General features: G+C 37.9%; 1 protein-coding gene across 1 annotated transcript in view; it reads left to right on the forward strand.

Moving 5' to 3' along the window:
• Positions 1–7,883: 7,883 nt before the first annotated feature.
• Positions 7,884–17,864, forward strand: part of LOC106061179 (allene oxide synthase-lipoxygenase protein-like) — a 28,588-nt gene continuing 18,607 nt past the window's right edge. Inside the window, exons 1-5 of the mRNA XM_056030206.1 lie at positions 7,884–8,461; positions 11,408–11,455; positions 13,993–14,121; positions 17,130–17,227; positions 17,393–17,525. Coding sequence (XP_055886181.1) covers positions 7,967–8,461; positions 11,408–11,455; positions 13,993–14,121; positions 17,130–17,227; positions 17,393–17,525 — 903 coding nt within the window. The 5' untranslated portion in view covers positions 7,884–7,966. The remainder of the gene's footprint in view (positions 8,462–11,407; positions 11,456–13,992; positions 14,122–17,129; positions 17,228–17,392; positions 17,526–17,864) is intronic.

A 17,864-nucleotide genomic window follows, 5' to 3' on the forward strand; every position in this document is an offset into this window, starting at 1 on the left:
GTAATTCATTACCAATAGGTTAATTAACTAAATGGCAATTTTTTAAAACTTGATTCTTGTGTTGTCAGGTAAAAGAATTTTGCAATATTTCAGCTTGAGCCGAGATTAGGTGTCGGAGAAATAACGTGTACAAACTTTTTACCAGACAGGCAGAAAGACAGAAAGATTTGATATGAGCTTTGTAAAAAAAAAGCTTATTATTAATATATTTGCTTTCCGGTATCATATATCCCCGATAATGTAGTTAAACTTGCTGACTTTGACAAATCCAAGGTTTTTGATTCGGTGAAATGTATGTCATATAGGGTTATTAAAGCATGTTATTGTCTAGAGTTTAAATAACTGCTGTTTATTCTAAAGCTAGTTCATCCAGTAGACGTTTCGCTTCAGTAACTGGGTCACCGAGGGTAGGTATAAGGAATGTTCGTAGCTGTATCCCTGCATTTCCCTAGAAAATTTTCAGCACATACGTAGGTATGTTTATCTTGCTATTTGGCAGTATTCATTTGAGCAAAACAGGAAGAGATTGGCTATTTACTTACAGACATTGTGGCTATTTACTTACAGACATTGTGACTATTTACTTACAGACATTGTGACTATTTACTTACAGACATTGTGGTTATTTACTTAGAGACATTGTGACTATTTACTTACAGACATTGTGACTATTTACTTACAGACATTGTGACTATTTACTTACAGACATTGTGACTATTTACTTACAGACATTGTGACTATTTACTTACAGACATTGTGGTTATTTACTTACAGACATTGTGACTATTTACTTACAGACATTGTGACTATTTACTTACAGACATTGTGACTATTTACTTACAGACATTGTGACTATTTACTTACAGACATTGTGACTATTTACTTACAGACATTGTGGTTATTTACTTACAGACATTGTGGTTATTTACTTACAGACATTGTGGCTATTTACTTACAGACATTGTGACTATTTACTTACAGACATTGTGACTATTTACTTACAGACATTGTGACTATTTACTTACAGACATTGTGGCTATTTACTTACAGACATTGTGGCTATTTACTTACAGACATTGTTGCAATTTACTTACAGACATTGTGGCTATTTACTTACAGACATTGTGGCTATTTACTTACAGACATTGTGGCTATTTACTTACAGACATTGTGGTTATTTATTTACAGACATTGTGGCTATTTACTTACAGACATTGTGACTATTTACTTACAGACATTGTGACTATTTACTTACAGACATTGTGGCTATTTACTTACAGACATTGTGGCTATTTACTTACAGACATTGTGGCAATTTACTTACAGACATTGTGGCAATTTACTTACAGACATTGTGGCTATTTACTTACTGACATTGTGACTATTTACTTACAGACATTGTGACTATTTACTTACAGACATTGTGGCTATTTACTTACAGACATTGTGACTATTTACTTACAGACATTGTGGCTATTTACTTACAGACATTGTGACTATTTACTTACAGACATTGTGGCTATTTACTTACAGACATTGTGGCTATTTACTTACAGACATTGTAGCTTTTTTCTTACAGACATTGTGGCTATTTACTTACAGACATTTTGGCTATTTACTTACAGACATTGTGGCTATTTACTTACAGACATTGTGGCTATTTACTTACAGTCATTGTGACTATTTACTTACAGACATTGTGACTATTTACTTACAGACATTGTGACTATTTACTTACAGACATTGTGGCTATTTACTTACAGACATTGTGGCTATTTACTTACAGACATTGTGGCAATTTACTTACAGACATTGTGGCAATTTACTTACAGACATTGTGGCTATTTACTTACTGACATTGTGACTATTTACTTACAGACATTGTGACTATTTACTTACAGACATTGTGGCTATTTACTTACAGACATTGTGACTATTTACTTACAGACATTGTGGCTATTTACTTACAGACATTGTGACTATTTACTTACAGACATTGTGGCTATTTACTTACAGACATTGTGGCTATTTACTTACAGACATTGTAGCTTTTTTCTTACAGACATTGTGGCTATTTACTTACAGACATTTTGGCTATTTACTTACAGACATTGTGGCTATTTACTTACAGACATTGTGGCTATTTACTTACAGTCATTGTGACTATTTACTTACAGACATTGTGACTATTTACTTACAGACATTGTGACTATTTACTTACAGACATTGTGACTATTTACTTACAGACATTGTGGCTATTTACTTACAGACATTGTGGCTATTTACTTACAGACTTTGTGGCTATTTACTTACAGACATTGTGGCTATTTACTTACAGACATTGTGACTATTTACTTACAGACATTGTGGCTATTTACTTATAGACATTGTGACTATTTACTTACAGACATTGTGGCTATTTACTTACAGACATTGTGGCTATTTACTTACAGACATTGTGGCTATTTACTTACAGACATTGTGACTATTTACTTACAGACATTGTGGCTATTTACTTACAGACATTGTGACTATTTACTTACAGACATTGTGGCTATTTACTTATAGACATTGTGACTATTTACTTACAGACATTGTGGCTATTTACTTACAGACATTGTGGCTATTTACTTACAGACATTGTGACTATTTACTTACAGACATTGTGGCTATTTACTTTTAGACATTGTGGCTATTTACTTACAGACATTGTGGCTATTTACTTATAGACATTGTGACTATTTACTTACTGACATTGTGACTATTTACTTACAGACATTGTGGCTATTTACTTACAGACATTGTGGCTATTTACTTACAGACATTGTGGCTATTTACTTACAGACATTGTGGCTATTTACTTACAGACATTGTGACTATTTACTTACAGACATTGTGGCTATTTACTTACAGACATTGTGACTATTTACTTACAGACATTGTGGCTATTTACTTATAGACATTGTGACTATTTACTTACAGACATTGTGGCTATTTACTTACAGACATTGTGGCTATTTACTTACAGACATTGTGGCTATTTACTTTTAGACATTGTGACTATTTACTTACAGACATTGTGGCTATTTACTTACAGACATTGTGGCTATTTACTTATAGACATTGTGACTATTTACTTACAGACATTGTGGCTATTTACTTACAGACATTGTGGCTATTTACTTATAGACATTGTGGCTATTTACTTACAGACATTGTGGCTATTTACTTACAGACATTGTGGCTATTTACTTACAGACATTGTGGCTATTTACTTACAGACATTGTGGCTACAGAAACTGAACACGTGTTACATGCGTTTAGACAAAAAATTCCACGAAAGTTCTGAAGATCCGGAATAGAAAAGATGAAAATAAATTTTACTAAAGATTATTCGGGGGCGTGGTGGCCAAGTGGTAAGCGCTTGGCTTCTGAACCGGTTGTCACAAGTTTAAATCCTGGTGAAGACTGGAATTTTAAATCTCGGGATCTTTAGGGCACCTCTCAGTTCACCCAGCCCTAATGGGTACCTGACAGTAGTTGGAAAAAAGGAAAGGCACGTGGTCGTTGTGCTGGCCACATGACACCCTAGTTAACCGTTAGCGACAGAAAGAGTTGACCTTTACATCATCTGCCCTATAGACCGCATGGTCTTAAAGGGGAATAACCTTTTTTTTTAAATTATGTTGTAGGTTTATGTGTTTGCGTAGATTGGGTTTTTCTTAACTATCATTGCCAATTTTTTTTTTGTACTCTCGTAAAAAGATTTTAAATACAAATTCGCTGCAAAATCACGTCAAAAAATGGCTGAAAACTGCCGCAAACCATTCTTAGCTTCTTATATTAACAAAGAAAGTGAGAGTTAGTTTGGAAATTATTTTCTGTTATCTGAAAAAAAAAAGTTTACTTATGTTAAATAAATCAGGGTTGTCCAATGAATTGTACTTGCGCTTTTTTAAAAATACTAAGATGAATAGTGCTTCTAGACACTTTAGACATCATGAAATTGTATTCTGAACAAAATCTCTTTGACACCGGGACGGATCAGTTAGAGAAGTTTACAACGCTTCCCCAGAATGAAGCTGGCTAAGGAATATGGCGTAAACGAGAGCATTTTCTTATCAATGGGGCATCACTCATAGAAATGTGAGAAACTTTCTATTTACACATTACTTTAATAATAATTTTATTTATAAAGCGCTGTTAACAAACAAAATGTAGGCTCAAGGCGCTGTAACAACATTACAAACAAAAACACTTTAGCTAGAATGACAGTTAATCTAAAAAAGTTTTAAACAAGTAGGTCTTAATGTTCTTCTTAAAAGTGGTGTAGCATGTTGTCTGTCTGAGATCAATGGGGAGTGAGTTCCAAAACCTTTGGTCCGTGAGCTGAAAAAGCACGCAGACCGTAGCTTTTGAGGTAGAAACGTGGCACTACTAAAAGCGTTGAGTCCATTGAGCGCAGGGCTCTCTGGGGGACATAATGAGTAATCAGTTCGCTAAGGTACAAGGGCCTCTCATTGTTATATATACACCGATGACAAAGTGTGGCGACCTTGTAATCGATTCTCGTTTTCAAGGGAAGCCAATGGAGCATGCGCAAGAGCGTAGTAGCAGAATCTTGTCTAGTTTTTTTAAGGACTATTCGAGCGGCGTTGTTCTGTATACGTTGCAGCTTGGCTATTTTGTCATCAGGTATACCTGCTAGCACGGCGTGACTTTTAGCGCTGTTTCAATATAACTAAAGCATTTGTTTCGCGTATTTAGTTAAATTTTTACATTTGGTGACCCAACCATATAGCTCCAACAAATAAAGAAGCGCCAAAATGTGTACATAAGATGATGTAAACTTATGTACAAGTCCGATCTCAGGTGGACTTAATTCTACATGGCCAAATCTATGGCTCTAGGGCAGCTCTTGATTAGCCTAATAAGATAGTCCCAAGCACTAAGATTAGTTTGTAGAATCTTTAGCACAAGACGTGTAAACGCGGCTGACGTAATGGCTAATATCCACTAAACCTTATGACGGAACGGTCAATACAAACTTGCTTTGAGTGGTACAAAAGGCTGGATGAATACCTCACAGCTAAAAACAAGTGGATGGTTGGAGATGCAGTAGACGTATCCAGGAGCAGTTTTTTATGCATCACACTCCTCTTTGAATGCCCCTCCCTAATCCACCTTAGGCAGATCCTACTTCCACTACAGCCCAACATAACCAACACCCTGTAAGGCAGTGCTGAACAACTGAAGAAAACAGCACACTTTTTTCCTTGGCACAGTCTGCAAAAGAGCTCACAGCTCAGCAGCAATAAAGCTGGCTAGAAGAAGAAGAAGAATGCATCATACCACTAGACTTTGTCACATGTTTAGTTGCATGACTAGGTCTTAAACGTGCAGTGTTTTGATTGAGCTCTGGCCATGAAGTTAACTAATGTATGTTGGGCGACACAATTATATCTACGATACATCGAGAAAGTTAATTGTCAAAAGACAACTTATTAATGACACAGATACATATTGATGTAAAGATAGTTATACTTGAGAGCTGCCTGGTCGTGCGGTTTGCGCGCTGGACTTTCGTTCAGATGTATTGACGGTCCCGGGTTCAAACCCTGCCCGCTCCCATTTCCGTCGTCCTGCGGGAGGGTTGGATTAGGAAGTAAAATATCTTCAACTCTGGAGGAACATTTTTTACAAGTACAACTGGACTAACCAAAATATATACAGCTAATAAGAAACTAGAACAGATACAAAAATAGAGCAGTGAGATTCATAACAAACGAATATTCACATTTGACTAGAGTAACACCTTTTGTATTATCACTAAATTTAGAAAGCCTTTAGGATAGAAGACTCAAAAGTAAAGTAGCAATGTTACATAAAACACTGAACCATAATCTTCAAATACAAAAACAAAATTTAATAAAATAAAATAGGCAGCCAAGAAAACCAGTGACTTAGCAGAATTAAGGTCATTGGTTGATAAGCATGATTAAATGCATGACGCGTAGGACGTAATCATCTTCTTTTTTGAAGTAACGTCTGTATTATATAAGATAAGACTAGATAATACGAATAGAATACTTGCATCCATTTGAAATAATACTTTGACCAGAGACTAGTCACATAAGGACATAATTACTAAGTCCATTAAATATAACAGAGCACATAGGTCCTCTCTCCAGAGAGACTTCAGGGGGACTAACTCTAAGCGTTCATTTATCAAACTATGTTGAACAGCGTGTTCACGTGCCCAAGTATTTTCTTATGTTTAATTCATCACAAATATAAGGCTGTGGCAGACTTGCTGATAAAACATCCTCTTCACCAACAGACAAAACGTTCAACATTTTCTCCGCCTCCCCCCCCCCTTTGGTGATGCCCGACGGCCACAGACATTTACTTGACACAAGTGGACCCTAATATCACTAAGCCAGGGGTTCTCAGCCTGTGGGTCGCTACCCCCTTGGGGGTCGATTGACGATTTGCCAGGGGTCGCGGAAGACCATCGAAAAAATGGATTGTTATTGTCTATTCTTCTGTTGCTTTATGTATGTGCGGGGGAGGGGGTGGGTCGTGGCAGAGTGGGGGGTTGTAAAAAGGGGTCGTAGTATTGCAGTTTCGATGGCGATCTGTGAAGCCCTTAAAAGTCATTGACTCTTAACTTGGCGAGGACATGTGAGAACTACATATTTTCTAGGCCACTGACACAAAATCTGTAATACAGGCTTTGCTAAACCCTGGAAGATGCCCCCCCTCCCCAATATTGATGGCTTCATACAATGTAATGGCACTCCGGCAATAATGCAGTGGGTAAATATGTTTTACTTCCAACATCATTGCTGACTCCTTGGTCCACCAGGGAGGGCTATCACCGCATACCGAACAGGTTTTGAGTTTCCATCACGCTCTGGCTACATATAAAAAATAAATAAATGGAAAAGTGGTTTGAGTTCTGGGACAAGTCCTCAAAAAAATGGAGCACACAAAGTGACCTGACCGCTTTCCCGTGTTGGAGGTTGCCTATCCCTGAACAAGCTATGTGCACGACAAGCCATTTTACCGTTGACTCCTATTTTGCACGGCTATGGTCTAAATTCGATTCACGGCGCCCCCGCTGCGGGTAAGAAGAGGAAAGCATCTCTCATATTTTGTGACTGCCCCAGACCTGATGATCTTCGTTTCGCAAACAGTAGCGTAGCAAGGAACTAGCCATCATTTTGGGAGCCCCTGCATTTTGCGTAATATTTAATGCAAAAAAGCCCCACTCATTTAGAGTGGGGGCCCTGGGGGATTTTCTAATTCTCACCCTCCTCCCCAAACCTGGCAATGCCACTGCTGTGAAAACAAAAATTCTCGACATGTATGTACTACGCAGAGCAGCATGGTTTCTGTCCTTGGCTTTTGCAAGGGAGGATTTGACAAGCCCCTTCTCGGATACCATCTAACAATAATGATAAGCAATTTAAAAAAAAAACTAAATATCCTGTTGAAGATTACTTCCTTGGTACATTACTTTTTGAATGGCAAAAAAACAGAACAAAAAAAAAAACACATTTTCCTCGAAATTTTTTAAATTTAAACCACATGATCACTCGAGGAGCTGTGTATTCATTACAGGACAATAACTACAAAGCATTTACGGTATTTAATCACATGATCCCTAAAACAAAGCTACTGTAGCGGATGCCTGTAGTGTAAAAATAAGGCATAAAATAGTTTTGAGTAATACAATTCCACTATATAAATAATACGAATTTAACAGAGCGCTTACTAAGATTTTCTAAAAAAAATTTTTTTTTTTTTTTTAAATAATTTTAACCAATAGAACTGCTTACCTGTTGTAAGAGGAACCTATATAAAGAGTAAGCATTTAGTCAAACTCATAAGTTATATATAATTCGAAACCATAGGTAGAAACTAATAAAGGCAAAAGAAAAAGAAAAAAAACAACTTTAAGATGTTCTCCATCTTTGACTTTCCTACAAGTGACTTTACCGTAGATGTCATCACCGGGAAGAAGCATCGAGGCGACGTCTCTGCCAGCGTTGGGATGGTTTTGTTTGACGAGGCTGGAAACGCGAGCTCGAAAATCAAAGTTGGGCAGATATTTCAGAAGCATACGAAATTTCACATCCCCAGCAATGACACGGCAGAGCTGAACAAGGAAGGAGACATCTCTCGAATTGAATTCTGGGTGGACGGTGCCCGTGACAACGGAAGTAAACACTGGCACGTGAATAAATTGGAGGTCAGAAACAACGCCAGGCAGAAGACGTTTGTTTTTCCAGTGCAGCAATGGGTCGTCCGCAACCGCAGCTACAAGGTCAAGCATTTACATACGTCCCTGCCACAGCTGGAACATGAGGAATTTAAAGATGACAGGGAAGAGGAACTGAAAGAGAAAAAAAGAATTTATGAATTGGATCAGAAATTTCCAGGTGCACCAGTTCAGGTAGGAATAAATGTTATTCTAGTGAGACGTGCTCAGTCTCTTTTTCTCTTTCTTTCTTGCTTTCTTCTTTTTTTTGTCCTACCTTTATTTATCTCTTTCCTTTTTTCTTTTTGTTATGTATTTTTCTCATTTTGTTTCGTTCTCTCTTCTTCTAATTCTGTCTTTTTCATTATTTATTCCTTATTCTCTTTATCACTTCCAACTTTTCTTGCACTTTCTCTTGCTAACCCTTTCTTCTTTCTCTTACCCATCCCTTCTCTATATCTCTCTGTCTAAGTATCTCATCCTAAGTCACTCTATTCTAAGTCACTCTATCCTAAGTCACTCTATCCTAAGTCACTCTATCCTAAGTCACTCTATCCTAAGTCACTCTATCTTTTTTTCTTCTTTTTTCCTTTTATTTTCTATTTCTTATTTCTCATTTACAAGTTTTATATCAACTGTCTGTCTGTGTGTCCGTCTGGCCAAAAGTTTGTACAAGTTTTATATTAACTGTCTGTCTGTGTGTCTGTCTGGCGAAAAATTTGTTCACGTTATTTTCCCCGCTCTCAATCTCGGATCAAGCTGACAACACAAGAATAAACACTAAAAAAATTGTATTGTTTGATAGCGAGAAAGAGATATAAATTGTACTTGACTGATGTTGTGGTATTAGTTGAATTAATCCCTTTTATACTTTGTAGAGAGAAATAGGTCGCCCTTTTTAAAATTTGAAACTAACAATACATACTGTTAGACACCTTATTTATAGTTTAGTCATTTAGCGACGCACCATAGAAGACGTATATTGAACGGGACTAGTGACGTTTGGGATATTTGGGGTTAGAGACCGGAAAATCAGTTAGCGATAGAATTCTCTAGGGTAACGACATGTTTAGTTGACATGTGGCTTTTTCTTGGAATAAATATATGTTAAATTGTTCATCAGTGTTGATCACATCTCTTTACTCGTTAAATCGATCGTCTTGTTTATTCTGTATTGTTGATCAACTACATTGAATACACCCGAACAATAAAACTCAAACGCTTGCAGAGTAATTAATTGAAATTCAAGTCATCTAGAGTTGACCTCAAGACAGACTGAACAAGCACACCACAATACCTTTAAAGCCTTCATTGCTGGCACAGCGGTTAGTGTGGGTGGCTTGAGGAGGGTTGATGCCTTGAGTTCGAATTCAGGCCACTCCACGATCACGGTGACATTCCCCGAGATGCCCCTTTCTTCCCTCCCCCCCTCCGCCATTTTCCCTACTGGTCCAGACCAGAGATAAGCTCATCGCGTAGTGAGAAAGCTAAAAACATGGAATTGCACGAAACAAACCACAATTGATCAAAATATTTGTAATTGTACAGATGTATTTATTGTTATTCAAGATCTATTCGGGCCCATTTGGGCAGTTGTTTGAGACAAACATCTATAAAAAAGCTAACAAGATCCTCGAAATAAAGAATTACCCTTTGTGTCAGGATTTTGTGATTTGTTCCCCTGGCAATCAAATCATTAAATAAGAACAATCTGGTATAAACTTTGTCACATGTAAATTATGAGTGAGTCTGGTGTGAATGTACACTTTGGTTTCTTATAGTTATAATGTTTTTTGTTTGGTGTAATGCACAAATTGTAAGACAAATTTCCTTACGGATAATAAAGATTATTATTATGTTAGAAATGAACGAGTAGTCATTCTCTGGCGCTGCCAGGGTCGAGTTTCGCTAAAGAGAAACAAAATTCATCGTAGTCCCTTTAACAGTTTCCACTGAGGAATTTTCTGGTGATGTGGCAGGTCTGCAGCAGTACCGCCCTCTGACAGGCAACGAAGATGTTCCTAGGAATGTTAAGGGCCTTGAAGGTGTCTGTGAGGTCAGTTGTTATTATACCCTCGGTTGATATAACAATGGGGTATATTGTTATTTTGGACAATTTCCATAGACGCTTAATCTCCAAGCCTAGGTTCCCATATTTTCTTTGTTTTTCTATCTCAGTTTTTCTTAAATTATGAGACAGTGGTACGGCGATATCGATAATGCTAGCGGTTTTTTTTATTATTATTATTATTATTATTATTATTACAAATTATATTCTATGACTGATCTAAACTAATTGATAAAAATAGGCTTAATGTATGCTTTTTTTTTTAAAGTATTTTAAAAATAATTTTCTTATTTTCATCTTTCAATGCAAATATACTATTGATTGATTTTTTTAAGGTATAAACTTTGTCACATGTAAATTATGAGTGAGTCTGGTGTGAATGTACACTTTGGTTTCTTATAGTTATAATGTTTTTTGTTTGGTGTAATGCACAAATTGTAAGACAAATTTCCTTACGGATAATAAAGATTATTATTATTATGTTAGAAATGAACGAGTAGTCATTCTCTGGCGCTGCCAGGGTCGAGTTTCGCTAAAGAGAAACAAAATTCATCGTAGTCCCTTTAACAGTTTCCACTGAGGAATTTTCTGGTGATGTGGCAGGTCTGCAGCAGTACCGCCCTCTGACAGGCAACGAAGATGTTCCTAGGAATGTTAAGGGCCTTGAAGGTGTCTGTGAGGTCAGTTGTTATTATCCCCTCGGTTGATATAACAATGGGGTATATTGTTATTTTGGACAATTTCCATAGACGCTTAATCTCCAAGCCTAGGTTCCCATATTTTCTTTGTTTTTCTATCTCAGTTTTTCGTAAATTATGAGACAGTGGTACGGCGATATCGATAATGGTAGCGGTTTTTTCTTTTTTATCGATGAACAGCAGATCCGGGCGATTGAAATCTACCGTTATTATTATTATTATTATTATTATTATTACAAATTATATTCCATGACTGATCTAAACTAATTGATAAAAATAGGCTTAATGTATGCTTTTTTTTTTAAAAGTATTTTAAAAATAATTTTCTTATTTTCATCTTTTAATGGAAATATACTATTGATTGATTTTTTTAAGGTTAAAATACTTCCGAAGCCTGAAGGATTCACCTATAGGTATAAACAAGTAAGTACCCATTTTATTTTGTTGGTATAATTCCCACTTTCAACTCTTAATTTTAGTATGCTTCTTCTTACATATCAAAGAACAGATCACTGTTGTTGACTTTTATTCCCAAAATCCCCAACTTTAAAACATGAAAATTAAAAAAAGAAAAAAAAAAAGGGACAGCTAACCAGAGGCGTGCGCCCGGGGCAAGAAAGTTTACTGGCGCCCCACCCCTCCTCCTTCATTTTCAATAAACACCCCATCGCTATCATTCTTTTCTCAACAATACACATCAACTATAAAAATTTTTAGGAATATCGTTAGAGCCGTTTTCGATACCCGTGTTTACCAAGGCAGGATTTCGAAGTTTCCACATTGAATAGAGGTATTGTAAAAAGCATTCCTTTTTGCTAGACTATTGGAGATGTCAACCAAGGCTAACGAGCTTACTGGTTTAGGCGCCAGTTGCTCGCCTTTGCCCCTTCTCCTGTCTGTGGTAACGGTTCCGCCAGGCTCAGTAACTGAGCCACACGTGAAGGCCAGGAGTAGGACTGGTTGTCAGAGGCTATTTGAGACGCATGCCATTGGAAGCACTTTATAGGTAATGATGGGCTTAAGACCATTACCACTTCCGGCGTTAACAACCTTGCGGAACCAATGGTCAACTCGCGACTGGCACAAGAAAAACTGGTCGCCCCCCACCTCCGTTACATAGATGTAATAAAACGTGACCTCAAATCAGTGAACATCAATACTGACAATTGGGAAGACATAGCTCTAGACCGCAACAGATGGAGAGAGACAGTGACCAAGAAAGCTATGGACAGTGAAAGTACATGGGTCTCAGCTCAGGAAGAAAATCCGAAATCCGAAAAACGGCCAGCTCCTCTACCACAGAAGCAAAAGCCACCTTAACCTGTGGGCGGGAGTGTCTCTCCAAAATAGGGCTCCACAGCCACACGAGGAAGTGTGCTCTGAGATGAACCATAGTCGTTCTACGACTGAAGGAGGCCAAAGATTGGAGATGTCTATAGCTTTTTGGTGTACTTAGTGCACAGAATGAAGAAAGTGTCACACTAAACTTTAAACTACAATATATACAATATATTTTAAACAAAATATCCCATTGCTAAGCTTTTTAGTGCATATAAAAAACAAGGTTACAAAGACAGTTCTTGTGGAGACACAAACTCAAATTCGGCCCCCGAAGTGGTCCACCCTGGCAGGTTTCAATATTTTCAGAAAGAATATCATAATGAGATTCTATCAAAGACAAATGACAGAGAAGAATGGAGAAAGAAGGTTAACAGACCAAGGGATAGGTGAAAGTGAAGATGAAGCTAGTTGTAGACCTTGTCTAATTGATGTCACCTAATGATTATCTAATTGATCTAATTGTTTTGTATTATTAATTAATGGTGATTAATTTTAGATTTGATTATAACTACTATTTACCATTTTATTTTTAATATTTAAAAAAAAATGTTTTATCTTATACAAATACAGAATTTATGTTATGTTCAGGGCATCACCCCAGCGCGTCAATTATTATTACAATAATTAATAAGTTTCTTTGTTTCTAGTACAAATGGTTTAGTTATTTTCTGAACTAATGTTATAAAACTATTTGCTGTGCTAGTACTAAAGGATTTAAGGTTTTAATTTGTTGTTGTTTTTTTTACAGTGTTCAGCAGCAGTGTCGTAGCTAGGATAGGGAAAGGGGGAGAATATGAAAACACCCCACTTGAGGGAGGCTCCCAAAATGAGTGTTCGGAATTGTTTTTTTACATTAATCATTAAAAATTACTAAAAAAAAATACAGAAGCCCCCAAAGAGGCCAGGCCCCCGAGCCCCCTAATGATGGCGAATCCATTTCTATGCCACTGGTCAGCAGGTTAGCGAGGGGTCCAATTGCCATTGTGATTCTGTTTAGACTTTACTAATTTGTAGTGCAGTCTTTTATCACGCTTTATAAATACATTTTATGACTTACTTTCAGTAATAAATAAGTAGACTTAGCATACAACTTATTAACTGATCCCGCTGATTAGATTGTTTAAAATAAAAGAAAAATCGAGATATAACAATCGAAAAAAAAAATTCCTCCTTATATATAACTCAATCGCCTATTTTTAGTACCATTGGAGATGTACTGTTGTTTCTTGAAATGCAAACATTTTGTTTATACAATCAAAACAATATTGACATTGAGGTTTATTACTTTGCAACCTCACCTATAATTTAGTGAACAGTAAAAAAACAAAGAAATTGATATTGTTGGCTTGTTTGAAACTTGAGAAGTCAAAAACTATCATCATACAACAGAGGCGTAGTTAGCAATACGTGCGCCTGGGGAAAGTACTTTATTGGCGCCCTCTTCCTGTTTTAGACAAACACTTAAAAAAAAAAAGGCTAGAAACAGACCAACGTAAACATGGACAAATAAACTTAGGACTTACAAAAACATCTACACATAAACCTAGGTCTAAAAATAGATCTGGAACTTTGACTCATTGATTATCCTTAACATTTTTTTTTAATTTTAAAATTAAAAGGAGGAGATATTACAGCGTAGACAAATTATGGAGAATCAAATCGGTAAGATACCTCGTGAAGCTTTCAATTGGAAAAAGATTGAGGACATCTTTAGCATTTATGATCCAGCTGTTTTCCCTAAACCTAAAGTAAGAATGTATACACTTCATGAATGTAATGGATGTCAAATAGTATTCAGATGAGCAAGAACACATTTCTCTTTCTCTTTTTATCTGTCTATCTGTATGTTTACTCTTTACTAACTAGCCACCTCGCTTACTATCCTCTTCTTGTCTATTTTCCATTCTCTCACTGTCTCTGTGTCTCTCTCTCTGTCTCTCTGTCTGTCTGACTCTCTCTCTATGTCTGTTTGTCTCTCTCTGTCTCTATCTCTCTGTCTATCTGTCTGTCTTCGTTTCTATGTTTCTTTCTCTGTCTCTCTCTCTCTGTCTCTGTCTCTCTGTCTCCTTCTCTCCTTCTGTCTCCTTCTGTCTCTGTCTCTCTGTCTCTGTCTCCTTCTGTCTCTGTCTCCTTCTGTCTCTGTCTCCTTCTGTCTCTCTCTCTCTCTGTCTCCTTCTGTCTCTCTCTCTGTCTCCTTCTGTCTCTGTCTCCTTCTTTCTCTGTCTCCTTCTGTCTCTGTCTCCTTCTGTCTCTCTCTCTCTCTGTCTCCTTCTGTCTCTCTCTCTCTGTCTCCTTATGACTCTATGTCTCTTTCTGTCTCTGTCTCTTACTGTCTCTTTCTCTCTGCCTCTGTCTCCTTCTGTCTCTCTCTCTGTCTCTGTCTCCTTCTGTCTCTGTCTCCTTCTGTCTCTCTCTCTGTCTCTGTCTCCTTCTGTCTCTCTATCTCTGTCTCTTTCTGTCTCCTTCTGTCTCTATCTCTGTCTCTGTCTCCTTCTGTCTCTCTCTCTCTGTCTCTTTCTGTCTCTCTCTCTGTCTCTGTCTCCTTCTGTCTCTCTCTCTCTGTCTCTTTCTGTCTCTGTCTCTCTATCTCTGTCTCTTTCTGTCTCTCTCTCTCTCTCTCTCTCTCTCTCTGTCTCCTTCTGTCTCTCTCTCTCTCTCTGTCTCCTTATGACTCTATGTCTCTTTCTGTCTGTCTCTTTCTGTCTCTTTCTCTCTAACTCTGTCTCCTTCTCTCTCTCTCTCTCTCTCTCTATGTCTCTTTCTGTCTCCTTCTGTCTCTCTCTCTCTGTCTCTGTCTCCTTCTGTCTCTGTCTCCTTCTGTCTCTCTCTCTCTGTCTCTGTCTCCTTCTGTCTCTCTCTCTGTCTCTTTCTGTCTCCTTCTGTCTCTATCTCTGTCTCCTTCTGTCTCTCTCTCTCTCTGTCTCTTTCTGTCTCTCTCGCTCTATCTCTGTCTCCTTCTGTCTCTCTCTCTGTCTCTTTCTGTCTCTCTCTCTCTGTCTCTGTCTCCTTCTGTCTCTCTCTCTCTCTCTGTCTCTTTCTGTCTCCTTCTGTCTCTCTCTCTGTCTCTGTCTCCTTCTGTCTCTCTCTCTCCCAGTCGCTTTCTGTCTCCTTCTGTCTCTCTCTCTGTCTCTGTCTCCTTCTGTCAATCTCTCTCTCTGTCTCTTTCTGTCTCTCTTTCTGTCTCTGTCTCCTTCTGTCTCTCTCTCTCTGTCTCCTTCTGTCTCTCTCTCTGTCTCTGTCTCCTTCTGTCTCTCTCTCTGTCTCTTTCTGTCTCCTTCTGTCTCTCTCTCTGTCTCCTTCTGTCTCTCTCTCTCTGTCTCTTTCTGTCTCTGTCTCTCTGCCTCTGTCGCCTTCTGTCTTTGTCTCTCTGTCTCTCTGTCTCTCTGTCTCTGTCTCTCTGTCTCTCTGTCTCTGTCTCTCTGTCTCTGTCTCTCTGTCTCTGTCTCTCTGTCTCTGTTTCCTTCTGTCTTTGTCTCTGTCTTTCTCTCTCTGTCTCTGTCTCCTTCTGTCTCTGTCTCCTTCTGTCTCTGTCTCTCTGTCTCTATCTCTCTCTCTTTCTGTCTCTCTTTCTGTCTCTGTCTCCTTCTGTCTCTCTCTCTCTGTCTCCTTCTGTCTCTCTCTCTCTGTCTCTCTCTCTCTGTCTCCTTCTGTCTCTCTCTCTCTGTCTCTTTCTGTCTCCTTCTGTCTCTCTCTCTGTCTCCTTCTGTCTCTCTCTCTCTGTCTCTTTCTGTCTCTGTCTCTCTGCCTCTGTCGCCTTCTGTCTCTGTCTCTCTGTCTCTGTCTCTCTGTCTCTGTCTCTGTCTCTCTGTCTCTCTGTCTCTGTCTCTCTGTCTCTGTCTCTCTGTCTCTGTCTCTCTGTCTCTGTCTTTCTCTCTCTGTCTCTGTCTCCTTCTGTCTCTGTCTCCTTCTGTCTCTGTCTCTCTGTCTCTATCTCTCTCTCTCTCTTATTCTCTCTTTACTACTGCTACAGTTTGACCAGTTTTAATCAATCTTGATCAAATTGGGCATGAATGGTTATTAGATCATGTCGGTGACCATGGTGTATGTTAAATGCCTCTCTCACAAGAAAACTATATTTGTATCTATTGAAGAATAAAACTTTCTAACAAATAGGGTTAACCCATCTTCACGGTATTTTATAATAGCTTTGAATAAGTCATGGGAGGGAGCGGTGGCGGAGAAGTTAAACGTTTGGCTTACTAACCTGGGGTCCTTGGGATCGAATCTCCGTGAGAGCTGAATTTTTAATTTCAGGATTTCTAGGCAACAACAGCTCCTTAACCGTTGGTCAAGGAAACAGATGACCTTGTCATTATCTGATTGGTCAAAGAAACAGATGACCTTGACATTATCTGATTGGTCAAAGAAACAGATGACATTGACATTATCTGATTGGTCAAAGAAACAGATGACCTTGACATTATCTGATTGGTCAAAGAAACAGATGACCTTGACATTATCTGATTGGTCAAAGAAACAGATGACCTTAACATTATCTGATTGGTCAAAGAAACAGATGACCTTGACATTATCTGATTGGTCAAAGAAACAGATGACCTTGACATTATCTGATTGGTCAAAGAAACAGATGACCTTAACATTATCTGCCCTATAGATCGCAAGTTCTTAAAGAGGAATTTTGTCTTTTGTAATATTTCGGCTAAACAGAACATCCCATTTTCATAGTCTAATTTCATTTCACCATGTTTTACATAGATCTAAATAAATAAATACGTATATACAATCTCAAATATAGGGAAGTCATTTATGGTCTGAAGACGTATATTTTGGCAGACAAAGGATAGCCACCATTAACAACACTGTCATTGAATTAGTCAAGGATTTGCCCCAAAAGTAAGCATTTCTCTTTTTCTATGTTTTAGTATGTATATATGTAACATTAGAAAATATCAGTTGCATGTATTGCTAGATATTGGAAATGCAAATGAAACATACGCCTCCATACATACATAAACATATACATGTGTAGCCTATAAGAATTATTTTGTGCTGTTCTAGCTTCCCTGTGTCAGATAAACTTGTGGGACCGTTTTTGGAAGGACTAACATTGAAGGAAGCCATTGATAAGAAGAGACTATTTATGTGTGATTTGAAGGTTTTGGAAGGAATTCCAGTCAAAGAGAATTTTGTGGTAAGTAGAGGTGTAGTGAGTGGGGGAGAGGATGAAGGGGCTCTATGCCCCGGATGCAACCCTCAGGGAGGGGGGCTGCACACGCAGAGTGGGGGGGGGCAAAAAATATTCATTTTACATCCATGAAGAGGAAGATTTTGTATTATTATATCCTTTATGCAGGTTAATATTAGTTTCAATACATTTTTACTATAGATTCTTGGTTGAAGATATTGAAAAGTGTTGGTGAGGTTAGGCAGCATTGTATTAATCCATCTGTGGTTTTAAACCAGCCTCCAATGTTTTTTGTTGAAGTACACCGGCACTATGGCTTGCTAGTAGAGGATTAGTCTTAATACG

Source organism: Biomphalaria glabrata, chromosome 5 (genome assembly GCF_947242115.1).
Source record: "Biomphalaria glabrata chromosome 5, xgBioGlab47.1, whole genome shotgun sequence".
Lineage (NCBI taxonomy): Eukaryota > Metazoa > Mollusca > Gastropoda > Planorbidae > Biomphalaria > Biomphalaria glabrata.